The sequence below is a fragment of the Eptatretus burgeri genome, chromosome 7, assembly GCF_056783735.1.
Source record: "Eptatretus burgeri isolate ZD-2024b chromosome 7, Ebu_testis_v1, whole genome shotgun sequence".
Classification (NCBI taxonomy): domain Eukaryota; kingdom Metazoa; phylum Chordata; class Myxini; order Myxiniformes; family Myxinidae; genus Eptatretus; species Eptatretus burgeri.
In genome coordinates this window covers 98,817,269-98,835,717 of record NC_140967.1, presented here as the reverse complement: position 1 = coordinate 98,835,717, position 18,449 = coordinate 98,817,269, and the positions used below count along the sequence as shown (strand labels likewise).

Here is an 18,449-nt window from a genome sequence, read left to right as displayed (position 1 = left end):
CCAGAGTTGTCGACTCGTGTTTAACAACACACAAACAAGAAAGGGTAAGAAAAAGACACGTCAACTGATAGTATGAATGAGCAGTGTCGCAGTAAATTTCCGAGAGTTAGTGAAAAGGCAACTGAATGTTCTCTCTGTGAGAAAGAGGACTCCCCAGCTGCATTGAGACAGGCTATGACGATGCAGCTCAATGAATGACTGAATCAATATGCCAGGAATCTCAGTGATAGAAACCTTCTTGCAAAGTTAAGCAGGGGAGATGTTGTAGCACAAGAGCTGCAATACCATCCCGTTTACTTGGCAAAATTGGAAAACTGAGAGAGGGCACACCTTAAATCATTGCAGGATGATCAGGAAGAGCAAAACTCCATTGTTACAGGAACAAAACCACAAGTATTTTCAGAGCTAGTTTCATACATCATGAAAATGAGAACTCATAATGATGATTTTTCAGAGCTAGTTACATAATGGAAATGAGAAGCTTGAAATTGTTCAAGCTTACTCATCTAACAAAACTCTACAAGAACAGACTTCAGCAACTTGGTGTACAAACACCCGATGTCAATTCAACATGGTTGAAAGAAAGCTTTTTGCTTGAAATGCCTGAGGTGGGTGTGATGTGCTATTGGCTTTCCATAAAGACATTGGCTTTGCACTGTCATAAGCAAGTGACGATTCTGATGCAATTCCACTTGAAAAAGCAGTAAAAATTATTGCGACGCCATATGTTTAATCACAAATCAGCGTTTAATGGACAGTTGCACAGGAAAAGTGTTCGTAAGTTCCCTTTCTATTTCTGCAATTTGTTAGTCCTAAAAAAAAAAACATTTCAAACCGCGACCAAGAAACAACAACCACACAGGCCGTTCCATCGCTCTCGCGTGCCCGTACGTGCGTGGCCCGGAAGTTCGCATATCGCAGTTACGATTATTTGCAATTTAGTTTTAATGGCCAGTTATTCAATTAGCGGAAACGTATTTTGCCTTTTCGCAATGTCATCGCAAGGAAAAACACAGAGAAGAGAAGAGAGAGAGAGAAAAAAAAAACTTTCGTGCAAAAAAATAAAATAAATTACTTCCTGCTTCGGAGCATACCAGCTCACTCTGATGTTACTAAAATTTATGCACCATCTAATATGAAAACGATCATAACTTGGGGCATTGTGTTTATCTATAAATGCACATAAGAAATCGAGAAATTATTAGAATACACGAAGTCATCACTCTCCGGAAGTCCGTACGTTGTAACCCGTAATGGGGAACGCGGCTGAGGATCTCTTCCCCCATCGGCCACGCCCACGCAGCAACGTGTCTTGTCATTGGTTGGTAAATAAATGGCCATAGCTTGGGAAGCACTTGTCCGATTAATATCAAACCTTGAAAAGGCACATCCTCAGGTCCCCAGCAATATATCTGGCAAGTTTCAATTAGATCGGACCAGAGGTTGTCGAGAAACAGCGGTCACACACACGCACACGCACACACAACACACACATTGCTGGAATTATAGATAGATGGTAGAACATGGAGTCACCGTTACAATTTGCAGCTTCTAAAACAGATGTTGCTTTGTCTCAGTTGCTTCAGTACACCTGTAGCTCTGGACAACACAAAGCGGATGCACCATCCCAAAGACACCACAGGATCATGAAACAGCTTTTCCTATGTACATACGTTGGTCTATCTGTTTTTGTGAAGACCAGAAAAAAGATGACTTGTTAAACTTCTCCATGAAAATGGCATCAGTGTTTCATATGATAGGTTTTTGGAGACTTCTGCACAACTTGGAGAGGCAGGTATCTGGCAGTATACAGAAGATTATTATCTTACCAAAACGAAGTTTTTGCAAGATGTGTGAGTCAGCTTGTGTTTTTATTTAATTTTTTTTTATTTTTTTATTTTTGTTTGTCTGTAATGACGTATAAAAAATTCTGCAGAGCACAGTTATCATTGGAAATTTTTGTAACTTCGCATATCAGAGGCCTGTAGAGGTTGCTTTCAGTGCACAAAATTTTGAAGGTCAAGGTCACTTTGTCGCAAATCAGGGGAGTTGATGAAACCCTTATTTTTTGAGTAATTTTGATCGGATCGTCTTCGAACTTCATGGGAATATAGTTCATGGTCTGGCGCTCAGCTGATTAATTTTTGGTGGTGATTGGCCTTGACCTTCATATGTTTATTTATTTATTTATTTATTTTTGGTCTGTAATCACGTATAAATCACTCTGCAGAGCACAGTTATCATTGGAAATTTTTGTAACTTCGCATATCAGAGTCCTATAGAGGTCCCTTTCAGCGCATAAAATTTTGAAGGTCAAGGTCAAAGGTCAAGGTCACTTTGTCGCAAATCAGGGGAGTCGACGAAACCCTTATTTTTTGATCGGATCGTCTTCAAACTTCATGGGAATATAGTTCATGGTCTGGCGCTCAGCTGATTAATTTTTGGTGGCGATTGGCCTTGACCTTCATGGTTAGCGCCTCAGGTCAAACATTTGACCCCAAGGTCAAATTTTCAAGTTTTAGGAACCATATCGTGTAGTACCTCAAATTGAACACCTCGATGAGTGCTTTCTCGATATGTCAAGCTTGAGACATTATGACGTCATTTGGTGACGTTATTTGGCAAAAGCGTATTTTTCATGGTTACTCTGTAGAATGATTCTCATCGGAATCTCTCGTAGGCAGATATTCCTCAAGGAGTCGCTCCTGGTGGATAGCAGCTCTGTTCACCTCAGTGTGACCTTAAAGAAGTCGCACGTGGTCACCTTTTGGCAAGATACAGGTCACCCTGCGGGTGACATTGGTTTATATTGTTTGTTCACGAGTTCTTCGGAAAAGATTGTTGGCAACAGCAGCAATGGACAACTTAGACCACAATCCCAGTGCGACGATAGCAACAACATCCTTTCACAGAACCAGTATTTCTGTCTTCAAGCATCCAACACCTGAACACAATGGGGAGCTGTGGGAATTGTCTCCTTCAATAGATCAAAGCAAAAGAGTTCACCCAGTTCGCAATCTTCCTGACACCGATACTGATGTTCTGCCTGCTCACTTCATCACCAAAAATCCAAAACCTCCAGCAGCCAAAACCCCAAACCTGATTATTCTATAAGCTGACTTGTCATCACACCTTATGCCTGATTATAAATGGCTTGTAACAGTCAGTAGCACAGAAATGGATCATGATGCGAGTGTGTCATGGTCAGAATATCATGCATCACAGGGTAGATGTGAAGAGTTTCTTTGCACCAAATCATCACTTTTGCCTTTGTTACAAGACCAAGCTCACTCTGTTGCCACCATAAAACATGTGATTATTAAAATGGACAATGTAACACTGTTGAATCTTGCTCCAGAATAAACAAATTCCTGTCATTGCTACAGATCAACCAATTTATGCATTGGCTAAACAAATCCAATGGCATTGGCCTGAACTTTATGGTGAGAAAACGTTTTTGATCATGTTTTGGGGATTGCACATTAAAATGGCTGCATTTAGGTATATTGGTGCAGTGGATGGACAGGTCCTCTCGTAAAAGCTGATGTTATTTTTCACAAGACAAAGCAGAAACTTTTCACGCACCTGCCAGTCACAAGAACGAAACAAGATCATCAAATTACAGCCTGCAGTCTCTATAGCCTTTTGAGAAAAAACATATGCGGACTTCTGTAGTGATACTTGTGAAGATGCACAGATGCCTTTGACTCCTGGTGTATAAGCCGCAGAATGCAAAGCCCACAGTTCGAGTTTTGGTACCTGGTTCTTGTCATCGAACTGTCCATTTTCTCACTGATACGTTCGTTCAGAGAAGGCAGCTTTCCCCTTTATTGCCAGCCAGGCACCATGTTGCTTGATACCATTCTTCTTTGCCAACAACAATGTCAATTATGCACAGTGGCTTTCGATTCACCTGAGACGTGCTGTGTCTTGAGTCATCGAATCCACCACTGGCCACACAATTCAAAAATGGGAACTTTGTAGTACGTTCACAAATCTGTACGCACATTTTCAGCAATGGACCTTGATCAAGCACGTGAGCAAGCCAATGCAATCATTAAAGGAGATGGCAAGTGCAATTGGTATAACTGAGGAATCATCAGCTCTTCGGAGGTGGATGGTGGCAGGACCAGAAGCGAGTAATGTATTGACACAATATGAAGCTGTGTCAACTGCCAAAGATGTGCAAGAGAGCAAACTCTATCATGGACAGAATGAGTGGTCTCAAAGATCTTTCCTGGAGAGAGTGGACAGACTGACAAAATGTTTCAGTGATATGGGGTATCCATGCCAAGAGGACTCAGGTGATTTGCTCACTTTAGACACTAAAGACGTAGCAAATCCAAATTCTGCAGAGAGAATCGGCAAACGCTATCAGAATGGAAAAAAAACAGTTCTTGAAATTCATGAGTGTACTTGAATCTGAGGGACCGGTAGTTGTTCTATCAGCCCATCAAGAAAAACAAGCTAGATTTTTTTTTTTTTTGGAGCAAGGTTCTGTTTCCAAGCCCAGTGAAACAAAGCACAATGCATTGAAGGGTGACTGTCACCTTTTTATTTTCACAGCTTCTCATCTCCTGTCATTGCAGATAGTGTGACCTTTATGACTTCTTTCAGCATGAAAACCAGACAGTACCTGCAGCTTTGAGTGACAATGGGAAACCACTCCTGTCAACAATCACAATTGCTTGAAATTTTTGAGTCAAAGGCAACAAGCCAAGATTGTGAGTCGAACTCGGATGTCATCATTGTCTGATTAATTGCTTGTCACTGCTCGTCAAAGTTATTTGAAGACTATGCCAGAGAATATGTAAATGCAGTCATTGGAACTCTTGCTGGCAAGTACAAGTGGACTGATATTGTGTTTGTGTATATCTCAAACAGTTTGAAGTTTGGCACAGGAGATAAAAGAGGACGATGTTGTAGAAGGAGAGTGACTGGTTCATGCAAAACACCATGAAATTGGCAAGGCTTTCTTTGAGGCAGTGACAACAAAACAGAACTCTTTAATTTCTTTGCTGACAGGATTGTTGGATTGTTAACTTCAAATGCTGGCAAGGTTACAAAGGGAGAAGATGTCATCAGCAATTATGAGGTACTCCAGGAGAGTTTATATCCTTGCAGTCATGAAGATGCAGATATCTGCATCTTTGTACATGCTAAGCACGGAACTTCAAGGATGCAAAGACTCTTATCATCATGGTCAATGACACAGATGTGGTAATTGTAGCCACTTCTGTTTTCTCGTCTCTGCAACAAATTGGGTTGGACAAAATGTGGATCATGTTTGGTGAATGGTCCAGCAAGAGATGATTTGCCGTCCACATCATACGTGAAGCAATTGGCCAAGACAAAAAACAAGTGATTATCTTTTTCCATGCATTTACTGGTTGTGATGTAACATCTGCCTTTCTTGGGAGAGGGAAGAAATCAACTTGGTAAACCTGGGATCCATCCATCCATCCATCCATCCATTGGGACCATACTGTGTGCAGAGCGTTGGTGCTGCCTTCGCAGTCTCCTTGGCTGTTGGGCGCAATCCTGGACGGGTCGCCACTCCGACACAGTATACCAGCATACTGGCACTCATTTTGCCAACCTCGGAAGGATGACAGGTCGAGTTAACCCCACCTGGTATTAATTCAACAGCCGAGTGGGATTTGAACTCAGGATCCTCGGATCCTTAGCCCAACACCCCAACAATTAAGCAAACACCAGGTATAAACCTGGGATGAATGTGCTGAAGCATCTGATGTGTTCTATCATCTCAGTAAGTGTACCCCAATGTTTCTCGATGAGCATATGCAGAGTCTCAAGAACTTTGTGGTCACCTTGTATGACCGATCAAGTACAGCCATGGGTGTCAATGAAGCAAGGTTTAACATGTTTGCCCAAAAGCTATGACCATATGAGACAATTCCACTAAGTAAAGCTGCCCTCTTACAGCATGCGAAACAAGCAGCTTTCCAGGCACGATGCATCTGGAGCCAAGCAACAGTCTCTCAGACAGAGGTTCCAAGTCCTGCCGACTGGAGCTGGATTCTGGAGGATGTCGCGTGGCTGATTCTGTGGACAACACTTCCTCCAAGTGATGCTCGTTACCAGTGGCTAACCAAATGTGGTTGCAAGACAGAGTGCCATGGGCAATGCAAATGCTACTGTTTTGGTTTAGCATGTATGGCTCCGTGTAGCTGTATGTGTATAGTGATTAGTTGGTCCACTGCTTGGACAATTTATCCCATAAAGTTGTTGTGACATAAAATATGAGTCTGGGTTTGAGATAATGTAGTTTTCCTCTGTCATTTAATGTGAAATTATATTAAAGAAGCAAAACATGTCTCAAGTGACAGAACATGTAAATTCTAGACACAAAATCAAACATCAAAGCTGTTATTCCGTGTCCTTCTAAACTCTAAAGGGTTTCTGCTGTCGTACATGATAATAAATGTTACCATCAGAACCGCTGCATTGAGCTCCCAATCATGTTGCTTCTTCGTATTCCATCGTGGGAAGGGGGCTTTCAACACAGGCATCTTTATGATTAAACAGACAATGTTATTCCAACTAAATAGATTACTGGATAAGCTTTCAAACCAAGGATATCAATTATTAGCATTCCAATGGTTATCAAGTTATTTAGTTCTGTCAAGTCGTATGCGATTTCTGGTGACACGATCAGATTTCTCCAAACATCCCGATCCTGCAATGCTTCCCGAAGCTCCGGCAGAGACAGCTTGGTTGCAGCCTTTACCCCCATCAATTTAGCACATTTACAAGGATGGGATTTTTAACATTCATCTCCAAAACCACATTTCAAAAACTGTAAATATTCTTCCTTTCTTTCTTCTTCACTGTCCACAACTCACATCGATACATTGCAACTGGAAATCCCAGAGCCTTCTCCAGCTTCCTCTTGGTTGGTATTTTCACATCTTTGTCTTTCCAGATGTTTGCCAATCCTGACATTGCTGTTATCTCCAACGCTAACCTTTTATTAATCCCTCCTCTACATTCTCCACTCACTTCAATCGTAGAACCCAGGAAAATGAAACTTTCCACTATTTCCAAGTGGCTGCCTTCCAATCTGAATTCACGTAAATCTTCTCAGATGACAAGGTTTTGGTGAAGATTTTAATCTAGTTCCAACAGTACCATTTTTATTATTCTACGACGGCAGGAACCCTTTTGAATGAAGCATGACTGATACAGCACTGATGGACGTATGCTTCTCCTTTTCCTAATCCTTAACAGTATGCAGTATGTATGTTTTATGTAGATGTTGTTCTTGTACTCTCTCACCTTGACAAAGCCAAGTTTGGCATCAATTTAGAAAGCATGTTCTGACAATTCATTCTTTTAATTTATAGTGTCTTCCTGCAACCATTTTGCTGTATCAAGTAAGACTAATTTTTTTTTTAGTATAATTTTTTAGTATAAATAATTTTTAAATTATTTTTTTATTATTAAATTTATTATTAAATTATTTTTTAGTATAAATAATTTTTAAATTATTTTTTTATTATTAAATTTATTTTATTAAATTTATTTTATTATTAAATTTATTATTAAATTATTTTTTAGTATAAATAATTTTTAAATTATTTTACATTTGAGCTGTTGTCAACAAAATGAAACGTCTACCTGGAGGATGGAATGTGTCTCATACTTCACTTGCATGTTGGGCTTTCCTTATCAGAGTTCTCATTAAACAAGAACCGAGCTCAATTTATCACGCTGACAGTGTTCAAAAGAATGACCCTATGGAGACCATTCTCTGAGCTTTGGCACCTTCATTACTTTTAATCTGCTGCAAATATTAAATGAAAAGCTGCACATGAGACACGTGTGGTTGGAGGAACATTATTTGGTGTAATTTTCATTAGAGAAATGCAAATGGAGTTTGGTTTTCGCTTTGCATACATCACCAGCTGGCTGCATCCCTGCCGGTCTCCTGTGTCCAGATGGAAGCCATTGTGCGGCGCATGGAGGACCAGGAGGACATGGGCGTACCGCTTCGGACTGTAAAAAGCTTCCTCACGAAAATCCCCAACGTGGTCACAGGCAAGCACCCCACACCAGGCCGAGGTCTGCTTTTAATGTCCGTACCAATCAGCGTCAAACGCAGAAACCACACATGAGCCTCATGGAACACTGAGATGGAGTGAGGCTGTTTTATCTTTTCTTCTTGTAGCAGAATCCGCATCAATGATTGTCATTCTTTTAATATTGTAGTCAGGTTTATCAATTTTGTTCACAATGTTAAAAAAATATATATACTTTGTATCTTTTTTATTTATTTATTTATTTATTTTTTCCTCCCCTATCTGTATTTCCCATTCAGCGACTGTCTTCGCATTCAGCTCTTGATAGTTGTTGCAGTGCTCCATCTGTTTTATAGCGAGCAATTCTCTCCATTGTAAATGACATACATTTCTGTTTAATTGTCATTTGTGTTTTCCATTAACCCAACGTCTTGTGTGGAGTCTCATCTCATGGGTCATGGATTGAGTCCTGAGTCTCATTTTTAGTTTTTGCATGCCATCCTGACAGTAGCCAAGTGGTACGCACACTCACATCTGAGTTGTTTAGCCTGGGTTCGAATCCCGACCCAACTTATAAACTGTCATCCCCATGCTTCATAGGCAGGGTGATTCATCAATGTGTGTACCGTCCCTCGGATGGATGTTAAACTCGGCGTCCCGTCTACTGACATTAGTTGGTGGACATTGAAGATCCCACAATGTCTCTTCATGAAGAGTAGACGAGTTATTCCACCCTGAACTGCAGGTAACATGTTGTCTGGTCTTCTTGGAGGATCCTTGACACCAATTTACACCTGCTTACTATCTTAGAGTGTTGTTACTTCAGATATGAAGAGCAACCGATACACACCCATCGAATGGGACATTAGATCGGCAAACCGTTTACCTGCCTCAGTTGCTCGTGGATGGTGAAAATCCCACGGTGTCTTTCAAAAAGAGTAGGCAATTGTCACTGACACCCCAATCTTATTCCGTTTTCTTTATATAATAAACACGAGCACTCTATCAACAACATAGCCATGTCTCAGTTATGATGCAACCAACAGGACAAATTCACCAGTGAATCTCATCCCCATATGCATTCACTAAACACAGTACTATAATGCTGAATCCTTGCATCCACCACATGTAATTGTTCCCCCTGGGGGCCTGACTTACCTTTTCCTCTGCGAGATTTCTTTACATTCCTTCTTCATGAATAAATGAAGCTTGCACTTAACTTGATCCTCCTGCAGCGAGAACAACATGGGGACTCGACTGCAGGCTTTGCTGAAGATGTTGTTTTATGACCACTGGATTTCCAGTACAGCACTGCTTGGTACGAGTATGGCTTGTGGTGTGGCCATCATCACTTACTTTGCAAAAATAATATTTTACCAGGAACTGCTTTGTAATATGCAGGGGCCCGTGAAGACAAACTAGCATCATTTTTTTGTCCGTTTTCCTGCAGCAGATTATTGCTTTTAATGAACGTTCATACTTTGCATCACAACCTTTGAACGCCTTCTTTGGTTGTTTGATGTGGTTCATCAAATCGTTTTCCAGGCTTTTGTGAAATATAATCTGCTGTCAGTGGTGGTATTCAGAAAAGGGTGGGCTGAGGGCCAGATTGGGCTTGGCAAAAAGTAAAATTAAAGTGGATGACAGTGTATTGCACGACTGCGATCCAATTCCATCGACAAACTCTGCTTACTATTTGCCAGTTTATAGTGTTCAACATTTGAGTCATCCATTTTACCGCAGTGGACTGCACAATCGATTAACACAGAGTACCTTGTGTTCTATATATCCTCACATTAACAATATGCTCCTCACCTTCTGTTGTTAAAGTCCATTCTTTGCATCCTTTTTGATGGGCTGTGCTGTTTTAATTCTGATTTTTGTCCCAGCCTATTGTTGGTTGTTCAAACTTGGGAGGGAGGGTGAAATAGCCATGTTAGCAAAGCCATTTTATAATTTGGAACAAGTAAAACTTAAATGTTACATGATGAGATGTGGGTCGAGCTGGCCTCAATTGTTGGTTATTTCTGAGGCTGAATTTTTCTTTTTATGCTATGTTCGTCTGTCTCCCGTTTATGGCAGCCACTTCCCGCGCTGCGTTTGAAAAGCTGTGCATGCAGGCAAAGCTTAACATTCAACAACAACAAGAACATTATACCAAATGATGTACATTTTAAATGTATAAATACACCATGGAATCGTAATTTGCTTTACAGTGGGTGAAGATACTGTTGTGGAGCCGGGTATCGGCTGCGAGCACGACCGTGAGGTGGGATGGTAGGGTCGACTCTACCGAACACCTGGAATCTAGATCGTACCTTTCGGAAAACTCCGACAGGTACAGGTCCCTTACCAGACCGTGAATCGTCAATAATTCCACCACGTGGTATTGGGTTATTTTCCAATCTTCAAAATACCTAGAGATCCATGTGGCGAGTTACCGAGTATTCACACCCTTGATGGCCCTCGTACGAGTCGAGCCATTAGCGTGCCCTACCCGTGCGCAACCCGAGCGGATGGTTGCCGAAGTTCCGTCAGTCCAAATGTACATTTAATTCGCCAACACATGCCATGCTAAGCCAATGGAAGAAACACAGAAGCGAGCTGATACATTTAACAAATAGGGTATTTTTTCATAGTAATCAGGGAAACGAGGGAAGCACGTAAGGGCAGAGTTATCACGACTAATGGAGAATGCAAATTTACACACAAGCACTGGCTTAAACAATTCCTACTTAAAGACGGGCCCACACATAGATGCACACCCCCCAAAAACGCACCCAAAATGGTCTTTATTACCCCTTCAGCTTGGAGGGAAGTCGAGCTGATGGACAAGAAAGTCGCAGGTTACCTGGCCGCGAGCGCGCGGCTCGACATCCACACCTTCCTGGAGCACCAGTCGGCACGAACGGACCAAGGGCAGCCGACACAGGCCACGCCAGCGACGAGATGACTTTCGCCCAGCCTCGAGAGATGCGTTTTGAACGGGTGCAAATTCTTCCTCTCACTCGAGCAGATCCACTCAAGACATGCGGTTTCAGCGGGCGCAAATTCTTCCTCTCTCGCTCGAGCAGATCCACTCGAGAGATGCTCTCAGTTCGTTTTATCGCTCTCAGGCGTGGCCCGTCCTCAGTGGGTGGGACATGATGCATTCCCTTACTTGGCGTGCAGCCAAGCGAATCGGTTCATGACCATATTTGGGAATGGAATTCCATCCCCGAACGAATTCTGAACACTCCCGCATACCAGCGAGCGCGCGGGAATGCCGGGAGCAGAGGGTTGTCGCTGTGAGAGCGAAGATGGCGTTGTTGTAGTTGTAGATGTAGTAGCCGTAGTTGTGAGTGATGTAAAAATCCTAACGATTAAAATAACTCGCAGCACATGCACATTTATTCACCCATTAATCGAGGGACGGGGACCCCAACTAAAAACACATACTTCCCAATATAACTGTTCTATAGGACCTGAATGTTGAGTGCTCATGGCTTTCAGATTCGTAACAATACAACCTGAGGATTGTTACAAAGTTGAACCAACCATCTAATCTCACACTCTCACTGTCTCTCCGAAAGGACCGTTTAGAAACCCCCCCCCCCATCTACTTTCTCAACAATCCTCTGGAAGAAGTCCTTTCATTCAAGCTTCTGGGTCTCACTATCTGCCATGATCTTTCCTGGGAAAGCCACATTTTCAACCTGGCCTCCAAAGCTAATCGCCGACTGGGAATCCTCCATTGTGCAAATCGAAAGCTTTTGTCCACAGTTCGATGGATTACTGTTCTCCCCTCTGGGCTGGTGCTTCTGCCTCTCACCTTTCTCAGCTTCACGCTGTGGAAACAAAGGCATTTCAAATCATTGGCATCTCCCGCGATGAGGCTGAGTCTTTGGACCTCTCACTCTCTCACCGCAGGCTGGTCCGGTGGTCTTTGTTTTCTACCATCTCCCCTCCGGTCTCGCCCCCCCCACCCCCCCTGCTCTGTCTGCGATTTGTCCCCACCATGTTTCTGCAGGGCGCTCAAGGTCCGCCAACAACCCCCTTCTAGTCAAACTACCAAAATCGCGAATCACTGCTCACCTTCACTCTTTCATTCCTCTTTTTTTCCCACCTTTGGTATAATCTCCCTCACTCTCTTCAATCCCATTCTTCCCTCCAGGCCTTCAAAACAGCTGTTCACCACCTCCTCTTATCTTCCCCCATCCAAAACCTCTATATTTTCTACCCACATTAATCCACCCCAAACCCACCTCCTTAAAATTCTCTGCTTTCCTTCCTGAAAGACCCTGTAATGTCCATCTTGTATTCCCCATGTTCCCTGCCCCATCCCTCTCCCTTCCACAGATCTCCAAGTGTCTCTGTTCCCCACTGTTTTGTCCTCGTCTCATGCCCCCCTTGCTGTGCGTTGTGTGTTCGCTCTCATACGAGCCTCGACTATATACAAAAAAAATCTCCAAAAACGCGTTGCTAAAGGCCCGGTCACACCTTGACGTTTTAGCCAACGTATGCCGATTTTTGAATTTTTTTTCTAAAACGGTGGCACATGTTGAATACGTTATGGGTAAGTTTTGATAACATTGAGAGCACGCTGAAAAACACTGCCATACGTCGTTGTACGTTGGCTTTAAACGTTGTACTTTTCGGTTGTCCTCAAATTTTTTCATGCTTGAAATTTCACGACGTATGCTGGCGTATGACTCACACGTTCCGCTACGCTGGCCACAAGTTGTATGCACGGTCTTGGATCGTTGACAGACGTCAACACATGCTACTTATAAGTTAATCATAAGTTGAGACACGCCGAGGTAATGTTTAGCGTACCCGAAACTTATTTCTAACGTATGATTAACGTGTTGTTGGCACGTTACGCGATCGTTGCCACACATCGACAGACGTTACTTTTAAGTTACTCATAGGCTGAAAGACGTCGGTATAATGGATTGTCCTTGCGTCGGCGTCCACGGCCACGGCCAGGACACTTATTTGCAGCATTCTTCAAACTTTTCTTCGGCATGACGAGGATGTTCACACTTCGATGTCTAGCTTGGCTATGATTCCAATTGTCCATCGGCAGCGTCTATTTAAAATAGTCGAGTTTGAGCGTTTTAACACGTTCAGAAGAAACGCTTCAAATTTCAAAACCTCAGCGTCAAAAAACAGGCGAGTGACAGCAATTTAAATCGTTCATTGTAAACAATGAAAATAGCAGTGGTACCGTTTAAAAGTCGTTGAGTGTAAAAAAAATCCAATTGTTGAGCGCAAGCGTCTACTTTCAATAGTGGGGTTTGAGCGATTTAACACGTTCAATAGAAACGATTAAAATTTCCGAGCGCCAGCGTCAAAAAACAAAGGCGAGTGATAGCAATTTAAATCGTTCATTGTAAACAATGAAACGAGCTGAGTGGTACCGTTTAAAAGTCGTTGAGTGTAAAAAAAAATCCAATTGTTGAGCGCAAGCGTCTACTTTCAATAGTGGAGATGCAGCCATTTAAATCGTTGAGTTTATCATTTAAATCGTTAAATCGTTAAACGCAAGGACGATCCATCATAACCCACACCCTCCCCCTCACACTCACCTACTACTGCCAACATGAACAAACTACTACTAATACTGATACTGATACTGATACTGATACTGTTACTGCTGACATGGACATCGACTCAAAAAGGAACTCGAAAACACTGTTGAGTTCCCCTTTTATGAACACCATTTTTATATACCAATTCCCAAAACCGCTGGGAACACGTCTTTATATGGCAGTTGTAAGCTAGAAACACGTTAATTTATTTTTTTTTTGTCGACCGGAAGACGTCATTGGAATACGTCTACATACGTCGATGTGTGTTGGGACTACGTAAAGAATTGGTTCAAAGCACGTCAAACATAAGTTAGAAATAAGTTTCGCGTAAAAAAGACATGACCGCGACGTGTTTCGACTTATGAGTAGCTTATAAGTAGCCTTTGTGGACGTGTGTAAGCGTCCGCATATCGTGTGTAAAACGTATCCCCATCGCATGCGGAACGTGTGTCATACGCCGAGTACGTCATAAAATTTTGAACATGTTTAAAATTTCTTGATGATATGATAGCGTACTTTAGCGTTCTACTCACGCATACCAAACTTACTCATACCGTATTTGACGTGCCCCAACGTTTTAGACACATTTTTCTTAGGTCGGCATACGTTGGCAAGATCGCCAAGGTGTGACCACGATGTTGACACTTCCATTTCTACGGCAGTTATGATTCGAATCGTTGTGCGTCAGCCTTTTAATAGGCTACGTCACTACATCGTCGGCGATGCGTGCAACGCGCTATGCCTAAGTTAGACTATCGTTGGGCATCGGTTGTGTAGGCCGACAACAGGTTCAGCATTCGTTGGTATAAGTTATCTATAACACAACGAAACGTTCTGTGTGCGTTATACATAAGACCAAGTCGCTATGAATACGTCCGAATCTTTAAAAAAAACATCAAAAGTTCAACGTAAGCCAGCGTTTTAGATACATTTTAATACGTTGCCATCGCTGGCTAAAACGTCAAGGTGTGACCGGGCCTTAAGAATAGTAACCTATACTGAAGGTCTTTGAACAAAGGTTGCAGTGCGAGGCGATCATTTAATTTTAAAAAACCCGACATTTAGCATTGTGACTTAAAAATAACATTTCATAATAAACTTCAAAGATGTCCAAAATGTACATACATTTGATACTTGGTGGACTTGACGTAATTTGTTTGAGTTTGAGCATCTGCTCTGAGTCAAGGAGTTTGGTGTTTCAGACCCTGGCCAACTTATTATTCTAGTAATAGGCATCCATACCCATCCTTGACAATTTGTGGAACGTCGGCTGAACCCCTTGTGTGAATGAGATGAAAAAGGACGCAACTGAAAGTTCCAGTCAACACAAAGTTCAAGATAATCTTTTAGTGCTCATTATCTTCTGTGTTGTCAAATGTGCTATACCACTGGCACGCTGGCTGCGTATGATGGAGATTAGAGAAGGTCCAAGCCGAATTTTTTTTGAGATTAAGCTGAGAAAAGCTTTCAAAGAAACAGGCCAAGCTAGTGTTTCTTCCTGATGAATAGTTTCCCAGGAATTCCTGGAAAATTGCAGGATATTGATTCGGGATTCCTGCCTTCTGGTTTCTTTTGGGTTCATGCTTGGAAAATTTGGGTTCCAACCATCTCAAGTAGCAAGTGTAGATCTGCTTGCACTGTACAGTGTGCTCTTTGCACCTCCTTTTGCAATACTAAGGAAATATTCATCAACTCGTATTTTATGGCCTTCAGAATGCTGAGAAAAGCTTTCAAACAAATATAGCCTAAGCTGGTGTTTCTTCCTGGTAAATCATTTCCTGGGAATTCATGGAAAATTACTGGAAATTGATTCGGGATTCCTGCCTTTTCCCAATTTTTTCGGTTCGGCTCAGAAAATTTGGCCTCTAACCATCTGTAGTGGCAAGTGTGGAGGTGCTTATGCTTGTGCAGTGTGCTCTGTGTACCTCCTTTCCCAACACCAAGGAAAGAGTCATTGTTATAGGTTTCTGTTGAAGCGTAGCTCAGAGTGAACAATAGCTTGAATTTCACCAGCACGTGTCGATCATTATACAAAGAAGTGTCACGTGCAGGCACAGAGACAGGTTCTTGTAACTGCTTCCTTTAATACAGCAGTGATCTCAAAAACAAAACAAAAACCACCGGATGTTTGCAAGCTGCAATCACAATTCAGAACAGAGAAAAGAACAATTCACATCGCAAAATAATGGCAAATGTTACATCATGAGAACCATTATGAACATGTATGCCTGGTGTTGGCTTAATGGTTAGAGCAGTGGGCTTGGGATTCTGGGGTCCTGTGTTCAAATCCCACTCAGCTGTTGAATTAATACCAGGAGGGGTTGACTCTGCCTGTCATCCTTCCGAGGTCGGCAAAATGAGTGCCAGCATGCTGGTATACTGTGTCGGAGTGGCGACCCGTCCAGTATTGTGCCCAATAGCCAAGGAGACTGCTTAGAGGGAGCACCAACGCTCTGCACAGAGTATGGTCCAAATGGCTAGATGGATTATGAACATCAAAATGCAGAGATTGCCCACCGACCAGAATACAATCAAACAAAGACAATAATGTGTTATTACTCACTTGACTATGATACTGTGGAGGATGAAAACAAAAAATGATTAACAAATATAGAGCAGCAAAGATTGTCACAGTGCTGCAGGACCCAGTTAGCTCATGAAAGACCCTCTCCTCATAAAATCTTGCCCATGTTAAATTTTGCAGCACCATGGCACAGACCAGCTCCAGATTTTCAACCTCTGCTCCACCCATCTTCACACTTTAATTAGCCAAGGACATGCAAAACAGTCCTGCAAAACAGCTGCTCTCCATGGTAACCTTTGAATTGTATTAATAATATCATTTTAAGGACCATTACGCTCCCCACCTAAAAACTGACCAGTATATTTTGTTATCGAATAACAAACAACCAAAGTCCATACAATGTTAACTGCTAATTAGTGTCTAATCTCACACTCTCACACTCCAATAACTCCTAATTGGAGGTAGGTGCCTTTTCCAGAAGCATGAGTTCTGAAATCGGTCTCAAGTAGATCCGATGTGTACTATCAATGCAAACTATGATGTCTGCCTTGCGTACTCTTCTACCACCACTAGGGTAGATCTTTGTAACTCAAACAAGCGGCCAGTTGTTCTGAGGAAGTTCCTTGTGCCAGAGGAGAATTAAATCTCCCTCTGAGATGGCAGGTGTTATCTCGTTCCACTTTTAGCAAAAATGTAGACTCTGGAGGAACTCCTTTTACCATTGTTTTCTCCCCTCATTAACCCTCCCAAGCTCACCCTTTCTTTTCCAGGTTACTGTGTTTTCCACACTCTCCCTCCATCCTCCTTTCCATTGTTTGTTCCACTGTTTCATCCCCGGTTTTCCATCTCACTTCTTGCTGTGTTTAAACTTGTATCCAACTTGTTCATCCCCTGTATTTCCCTTTGTGTCCCTCTTATTCTCTCATTCTTCCCCTCACCAATTCCTATTCCAAGTGTCCCTTTGTTGCATCACTCGACCCTGCTGTTTTTGTTTCCCCACTTTCTACTATGTCCTTTATTTATTTTTTTGTATTTACATTTTATCTCTTAAAAAATTGCAGAGAATAAAGGAATGGTGTGCGATTATAATTTACTGAAAAAAAGGTGAAGAAAAACAGGAAAAACAATATATTTCCCCTCCTGTTGGTCGAGGGGAGACGATAAACCCTCGTTGGTTTGTTGTTGCATTCCAAGAAGGGATAATATTCCCACTTGCAATCACCAGATTCCAGAAAGAGCTCCTCAAGCCAATCCAGAACTCCAAATACAAGTTGCACATGACGAATATTATATGTCGCGTATGTTTGAGTCTCCATTTGAAAATTGTCAAATGAAATTGGGTATTGAGACAAAGGATAAAACACAGCAGTAGGGATTGGTATGATAATATAAGCTTTAAACTGTGACTTAACATTGGTTTGACAACATGCCTGTCACACTGAGCAGGATGGAAACTCAGCGGTCCTTCAAAGATATATTATTCAAATCATTTCTCACCTCTCCCCCATCTATCTCAGTATGTTAACGTTTCATAATCCATGACCTAGAAATCTGGATTCCGTTGTTGAAAAGTAATTATATTTTTCATAAACTTTGTCCTGCTGTTTCAAACTTTAAAATGTCAATGATTGCATTTCTCATCGGGGAAGTCTACGTGTGAAACGTTGGACGAAAATTGATTACACTTTTAGGGGAACCACAAATTAAATTGGAAGGAGGTTAAACGTTTTTCAAATTGCCTAAACTTACCAATTAGTCAGAAAAGCAATGATATTCTGTCATGGATAAGCAAATCACTTTCTTCTTCAAAATGTCACAGATTAACAGAGGATTATTTACTGATGGTAATTATCTGTTGGAGGGATAGGGTGAAGACAGGTGGAGATCTGTCCCAGCATGTATTGTATACATTTGCAGTTAATGTGTCCTGGTGTATATGTATATATATATATATATATATATATATATATATATATATATATATATATATATATATATATGTATATATATATATATATATGTGTATATATATATATATATGTGTATATATATATATATGTGTATATATATATATATATGTGTATATATATATGTGTATATATATATATATGTGTATATATATATATGTGTATATATATATATATATATATATATATATATATATATATATATATATATATATATATATATATATATATATATATATATATATATATATATATATATATATATATATATATATATATATATATATATATGTGTATATATATATATATATGTGTATATATATATATATATATATATATATAT

The 18,449-nt window shown here is 41.2% G+C and overlaps 1 protein-coding gene across 5 annotated transcripts in view; it reads left to right on the top strand.

Annotated features, from left to right (window-relative positions):
- Nucleotides 1-18,449, top strand: part of LOC147023888 (regulator of G protein signaling 7-like) — a 318,575-nt gene that overhangs the window by 141,743 nt on the left and 158,383 nt on the right. For all 5 annotated transcript variants that reach the window (XM_085889793.1, XM_085889789.1, XM_085889790.1 and 2 more), the window contains one exon: nt 7,962-8,061. In XM_085889793.1, the coding sequence (XP_085745919.1) occupies nt 7,962-8,061 (100 nt within the window). The remainder of the gene's footprint in view (nt 1-7,961; nt 8,062-18,449) is intronic.